Here is a 6891-nt window from a genome sequence, read left to right as displayed (position 1 = left end):
CTGCCCCATTCTAGTGAGGGCTAGGGAGGGAGACAAGTGAAAGACGTGTCAGATGGAGTCATGTATGTGAAGGTGGCAGGTGGAAGGGTCTGATGGAAGTGACATTCGAAACAAATGACAGGACAAGTCATGTGCCTCTGGGAAGTCCCGCAGTTTAGGCAGAGACCACAAGAACTGCAGGCTGGAATGTGCCTGGCCTGTTTGAGGGACGGGACAGCAGTCAGTGCAGGTCAGTGTAGGAATGAGCGAGGGCGATATGAGGAGGTCAGGAGATAATAGGGGCTAGACATGGCAGGACCTGTAAGGTAATTCCTGCCTTCCCTTTGGCGACTGAAGACTAGACATTTCTTCAACTTTTCTGAGCTGAGTGTAGAAAGACCAGGAACGGCCCGGGCCAGTGTGGCTCAGAGGTTGAGCATTGACCTGTGCAGGAGGCAGCCGGGAAATGCTTCTCTCTCATCATTGATGTTTCTATCCCTCCCTCTCCCTTCCTCTCAGAAATCAAACATATATTTAAAAAGGAAAAAAAAAAAAAGAGAAGGACCAGGAATATTCTTTTCACTCCAGTTAGAGGCCAGAAAGAAACATTCAAGGTTAGAGTATGACAAAGACGGTAAAGGAAAAAACATAAATCGGGCTCGTTTGGAGTTAGGGCTCAACTGTCACTTGTTTTGTTGTCCGCAGCTATGGAGTAAGAAGGCCTGGTCCTCTCAGTGTAGTAGTTGCCTTCAGTAGTTAACTTGGTTGCATACTAGAATCACCTGCGCACCTTTTAAAAATCCCAGTGCCCAGGCTGTGTCCCAGACCATTTCAATCAGATCCTTGGGTAACACCAGGTGTGGTATCTTTCTAAACTCCCAGGTAATTCTGGTGGGCGGCCACGTTTGAGAGCCACCAGCTCACATGCATCTTAAGTCGACCTTGTTTAAGGCTGATTCTCATCATGGTCCGTGAGGAAATACACACCTCCACGTAAGTATCCACAATAGTTTATTACTTTAAAGACTTTACAAGTGGAAGCAACGCATTCTGGGGGTGAACCAGAGCAGGAGCTGGAGTTCCCGGGGGAAGAGGCCAGTGGATCTCCTCTCAGAGGAGAAGCCTGCTGCGCAGGCCGGTCTGTGTTCCCAGTTCAGGAGGTTTTTACTCGGTGCTGTACTTCGTCCACTGGAAAGTGCACTTGACATTGTTCCAGCTCCTTCCCCCTCAGCTTCCAGCTCAGCAGCAAACTGTAAGGGACAGATTTCGTCACCAGTCATGTCCCTGAAGATAACACCTGAACATTCTTTCGGACATGTCATAGGCCCAACTTTTCATTCTCCCAAGTCAGACAACTAGAGAGGCTCGGAAATCTTCAGTACAGACAAACTTAAGTACATGGAAGAAATCCGTCTTTCAGATTCAGAGCCGTGGTAGGTCAAGACTTGATTGAAAATTCTAAAGGTTTTTGTGGAGTAGTTAGAAAACGAATTATGAAACAGCTTTGCAGAACTTAAGCGTCTCCGGAGCATGGGAAAGCCTGTGTGGGGACTGTTGACAGTTCAGTTTTACTGAAAGAAGTCACAAAAGGTCACTTACACAGGCTGGAGATCGTGAGGAAGGGACAAAGACTACGAAAGGACTTTGAAGAAAGGCATGTTCATAAAAGTAGCTTGAAAACCTGAGTGTCCGCAACATTTATGATGGGAAAGACAAGATTTATTTAGTCCGGAGCTAAGCTGTATTATAAGTCTCTCAATGCTGTTTTTTAAAGCCCCAAAACTATAGTTATAATTTAGTAGGTAAAACAACAGACAGAAGAAAAGACAAAATGAATGTAAGGCTAGTTTTTAATCCATGTTCCCACAAGGCAGGCTACCTCAGAGCCCCTTCCAGCCGTCAGTACCTTAACCTATTCCTGCATGTTCTCATACAGGCTGTTGATTTCAGTCTGAAAGTACTTGGAAAGCTCTCCACGCTTTGCTTTCAATGTTGGCGTCAAGAGCCCGTTTTCAATGGAAAAGGGCTCTGGGTGAAGATAGATGCTTTTGACCTGGAAGAGAAGAACATGCACACACATACACATTTATTAGTGATTTGGATTTTTCTGCAGAGCCCTCTAAGTGCTATGTGAAGAACCTTACAGAATATTTCACCTTATAAAAAAAAAATGGGGTTGAGGAAGTGGTAAAAGAGAAAGAACAGTAACATACCCATTCTCAAACACTAATAATTTGGGAAAGAGATGAGTGGGGAGAAGGGAGAATGAATAATGAATAGCAAAAAAGTGACTGTACAAATAATTACAAAAGGTCACTGCCATTTATTGTTGATGGGTCCATGGCATAAACTCTAAAAGCCAGTTCCTGGGAAATTGTACATTTGAAATCTATGACCACTTTCTTGGACACTGTACATTTAAACCCCATTATCAATGCAACTTTAAAACTTCCTGAATGACTTGAGAGACCAGGAGAACATCCGTAGTACATACCTGTTCAAAGGACTTGAGGCCACCTTCTTTCCCAATTTTCTGCAAGTCTTCCAAAATGGCTTCCTTTACAATCTAAGAATGTGAAACATGGCTTAAAGCATGGCTGTTTGAAAAAGCCTACACGAAAGGTTAAGCATGAAATGACTCAAAATTCCTACAAGTGCTTGTTGGGATATAAGCAGGATATGGACTTACAAGCACAATTCATGCTTAATATTATTCAAAAGGGAAATCTGAATTGTAAAGGGGTTTTTTCTGAAGGGCATTTTTAAATTTTCTATTTTCCAATTCCCTCCCACACAAAGAACATCTATACTAATAAAAGGGTAGTATACTAATTAGACTGGGTAGACTGGACATCTTCTGGACAAAGCCATGGTGGTGAGGGCTGAGGCAGAGGCGGTTAGGGGCGATCAGGCCAGCAGGCAGAGGGGTTAGGGGTGATCAGGCAGGCAGGCAGGTGAGCGGTTAGAAGCCAGTGGTCCCGGATTGGAGAGGGTGCAGGCCGGGCTGAGGGACCCCCCCCCCCATGCACAAATTTTGTGCACTGGGCCTCTAGTATTTCTATAAAAAGAATAGTATTTGTTATTTTTAAACTCCCCATCCTATCTTCCAATCTAATAAAATCAGTGTTTAGGATTCAGCCACCTGCCACAGATTCAGGAAGAGCCTATTCTTCCAGACAGAAGGCTCTGGGAACTCATGGGTGGGCCTCCCCTCTCCCACCATGGGCCTCAGGGAGGTGCATAAAGTTTTGCTACATAAGACTTACTTGGTTTTGGCACAGTTCTTCAAAGGAGCCCTTAACCCCAAGTTTGGCTGCAAATGTGGGGAGCACTTCTGAGTCAGGAACCACCACTGCTACTAAGGATGACTGCGGAGAGAAAACAAGGCCTGTGAGAATTATTATTGGAGGTTTCCCGGTGGCTAATGAAGGCAGGGTCATATCTTTGAAATAGACATTTCCCAAGATCTCTGATGCAGAATTAGTGTCCTACTCTTTCCTCACTAGATAGCTCAAACTCACCTGGAACTCGAATCCCATTTTCCCTTTACAAAGATGTTCTACTAAAAATTTGATTGATTAAAAAGGAAGTGGTATTTCAACATTACCCTTAAAGCATCTCTGGCCTGTCCATATCAACCCTCCCCCACTCTCCAAAAGCTAAGTTTAAGCCTGTGTATATGACACAGTTTGTGCCAAGGGACTTCTATTCCACTTGGATCTCCTTTTACTGAATGGCTACCCTTTAAGTATATCTGTTTATCAATCCTACAGACTTGTTTACAGAATTCATCCTAGTTTCAAAAAAATTATTTGCATCTACAGTATATTGCCTTATTTTGAGATTTGGAATGGGGCTTGATTTCTTTAGTTCTACAAGCTTATACCTTCTCATCCTAAAACCACCGAAACAGAATCCCTGTAGCCACCGGGATCAGCATGGTCTGTGCCTAGAAAGGGCTATCGTTAAAACAACGGGTTACCCGTAAGCTCTCCCCATGCACAAAAATTTGCTGCACTGGTCCACTCCTGCTGTACACGTTTTCTATCTTCTCGGGGGCGATGTATTCTCCTTGGGCCAGCTTGAAAATGTTCTTTTTACGGTCAGTGATCTTCAGAGTTCCATTCTATACGAGACAGAGAGAAGACAGCGTCAGTGTTTCTGAGCCCCCTGTGGGTGGTGTCTGTGGAGAAGCTGGTGAAGTCCTTCTTTAAACTTGGCTTCTCCGGAGACTTTTGAGCCATCTTTCACTTCTCATTCTTGGCTTTGAGGAAAGGGATGGGAAGCAGCTTCCAGTAAGAACCTGTCTGTACTGTGTGTCTCTTTGGAGGGTCAATGTGAACCCTGAGAAAAAGCCCCCAGGACCTGCTGGGGTTGTGTAAATGGTTGTCTCATCTGCCAAAGAAATTTTGTAACCATAAATGTCCAATAATTTAATGCCCACCTACTCCATTTCCAGCACTCCCAGAGATAGGGAAGGAAGGATCTTTTATTAAGAATTTGGTGCCCTAGCTGGTTTGGCTCAGTGGATAGAGTGTTGGCCTGTGGACTGAAGGGTCCCAGGTTCAATTCTGGCCAAGGGCACATGCCCAGGTTGCAGGCTCGATCCCCTATCGGGGGTGTGCAGGAAGCATCCAATCAATGATTCCTTGTCATCATTGATGTTTCTATCTCTCTCCCCCTCTCCCTTCTTTTCTGAAATCAATAAAAATACATTACAAAAAAAAGAAAAGAAAAGAGAATTTGGAATAAGTTAGATCTCCCCCTCCTTGACTCCTTTTACTGTATCCCTCCTGTTAGATCTGGGAGCAAGCTAAACAGCTCTACTGTGCTAATGCTAATCAACAAGTCAATAATTGTTAATACAGAAGTAGGGCCTGGAGGGCTCTCTCCCCAGCCACCAGGGGTCATTTGATGTCTCTGAGCTCATTGGTCTGAGGAGCTTAGGCTCTTAGGGATTTGAATTGCAAAATTGGGACAAGTGTTAAATACAATCCACATGATCACACCTTAAGTAGGGCAGTAGACTGAACTAGCCCTGGAACCATCAACAAGGCTGCCTCAAGAAATAAGCCAACAATCCAGCCTAACAGACATTATCTGAAATTGATTAATAAGGCTAAGCCCTTTATAACTCCAATTTGGGGACGCATGTATTGCCCACATTTTATGCTATTAGAGCAGAGAACTCATACAGAAGCAGATAAGTTAGCACGATACTACTAGACCCAAATCTATGAAATTCATCACCAGAACCAGTGTCCTCAGAGTGTTCACCAAATGTTCTGTGACTATCACTTAAATCTTGAGACTATTGAGCCAGAAAGGAGTTTAGATCTGGTTACATCTCCACTCCCCCAGCACATAGTAGGCACCTTTCCAGAGGGGTCCTTGGAAAATCCCCTACAGGACTCCTAAGTCTCCATCACAATTATGCAATTATTTTCTCTCTTCTTAGAAAAACAGATGGGGTTGGCAGAGACTACTTATCTTTGTTTGTTAGCAAGCTTAAAAAAACGGAGCCATATATTCCACAGAGAGAGGCAGTGAAGGTCACCAAGAGGCAAGACCTAACCTCTGCATATGCCTCGTTTAGAAATCTTGCCTCCTTGTTTTGATGTCTCTACATATTAGGTGGAAAGAAATGAATGTAACCCTTTGAAACTTATAAAAGGCAAATGGTGTGAGCCCATGGAGTTATCAAATCACAACTTCTTTCTCAATAAAAGTAAACAAATAACAAAAAGAAAACACAGACTACTACACCCCTTTCCTGGAAAAGTCAACTAATTTTCCTTTAGCTGCAAGCAAATCTATTCCATTGTCACGGGAGTCACACCAACTGAGCTGATCATCCCACTCACATCTCTGCCCAACTTGTTGATAAGCAGGTGGTTCTCCCCAGTTCTGCAGCCTATGCTCCCCAAAGTTTTGAAGAAATACCCACCGGGAGCCAGCGACCAATATCTCCTGTGTGAAGCCAGCCATCTTTGTCCAGGGCTTCCGCCGTCTTCTCGGGGTCCTTCAGGTATCCTTTGAACACGTTGATGCCTTTGATGCAGATCTGCACGTAAGAAGGTACAAAGTGATGACAATGGCAGAGGCTACTACTCCAGACCTGGGTACTTGACCAAACACCTGTTCCCACCCTTACATCACCTTATGGTTTCAACTACCATGTGAAGAGCACTCGATTGTAATCCCGTGTGGGGGATAAGAAAGTGAGGTTCAGAAACATCGAATGCCTTGCTCCAGATCTCAAAGGAATCTAATCCACGCCTGCTCACAATGGTGTGCTCTCCTTCATACAAACATCCCCACCACGAATGCCTTGCCATGACTACTGGGAGCAACCCACCCACCTCTCCTTCACCGTTCACTGAGAAGTAGTTCATGTCTGGCACATCTTCCAGCTTCACATGATTGCAAGCCAGGGGAACTCCGACATGGCCTAGAACACACCACACTGAGTCAGCTGGGAAACTGTAAAACGGTGATCATTCCAGGAATATTTCAGAGATACTTACGGATCGACTCTAAAAGTAAAAAGACTGAAAAGTCATCTGCCAAGATAGGAAGGCCTGGACCGAAACTCAAGTTGGCTTTTGCCACATTCATCTAAACCCGTAAGTCCAAGCTCAATTAGAACCCTTCTCCCAATCACTGCCCCTCCCGCCCAGCAGACGGAGAACCTACCTGGTTTCCAGTCCCCGGGTAATGTAAATGTACAGCCAGCAGTGCATTCTGTTTGACCATAAGCTTCAAACACCTGGGAAAACCAGAGAAGGGCTTTGAGACCGACTCAAGATAAAGCAGGAGCTGGCCGTGCTTTAAAAGAGGAGAAAAGCGAGGCCTCTGAGGATTGGAGGTCACTTCATGTCATAATACCTTGAGTTCACGCCTGAGCTGCTA

The 6891-nt window shown here is 44.6% G+C and overlaps 1 protein-coding gene across 3 annotated transcripts in view; it reads right to left on the bottom strand.

Moving 5' to 3' along the window:
* Positions 1 to 965: 965 nt before the first annotated feature.
* ACSL5 (acyl-CoA synthetase long chain family member 5) overlaps positions 966 to 6891 on the bottom strand; it is a 48020-nt gene continuing 42094 nt past the window's right edge. For all 3 annotated transcript variants that reach the window (XM_079793781.1, XM_079793782.1, XM_079793780.1), the window contains 8 exons: positions 6676 to 6748; positions 6342 to 6430; positions 5927 to 6043; positions 3962 to 4105; positions 3246 to 3347; positions 2474 to 2545; positions 1886 to 2032; positions 966 to 1229 (listed from right to left, as the gene is read on the bottom strand). In XM_079793781.1, the coding sequence (XP_079649907.1) occupies positions 1892 to 2032; positions 2474 to 2545; positions 3246 to 3347; positions 3962 to 4105; positions 5927 to 6043; positions 6342 to 6430; positions 6676 to 6748 (738 nt within the window). In that variant the 3' untranslated portion in view covers positions 966 to 1229; positions 1886 to 1891. The remainder of the gene's footprint in view (positions 1230 to 1885; positions 2033 to 2473; positions 2546 to 3245; positions 3348 to 3961; positions 4106 to 5926; positions 6044 to 6341; positions 6431 to 6675; positions 6749 to 6891) is intronic.

The sequence above is a fragment of the Cnephaeus nilssonii genome, assembly GCF_951640355.1.
Source record: "Cnephaeus nilssonii genome assembly, chromosome: 16".
Lineage (NCBI taxonomy): Eukaryota > Metazoa > Chordata > Mammalia > Chiroptera > Vespertilionidae > Cnephaeus > Cnephaeus nilssonii.
Note: the sequence above shows the minus strand (reverse complement) of the source record. Positions and strands in the feature narration are given on the sequence as shown.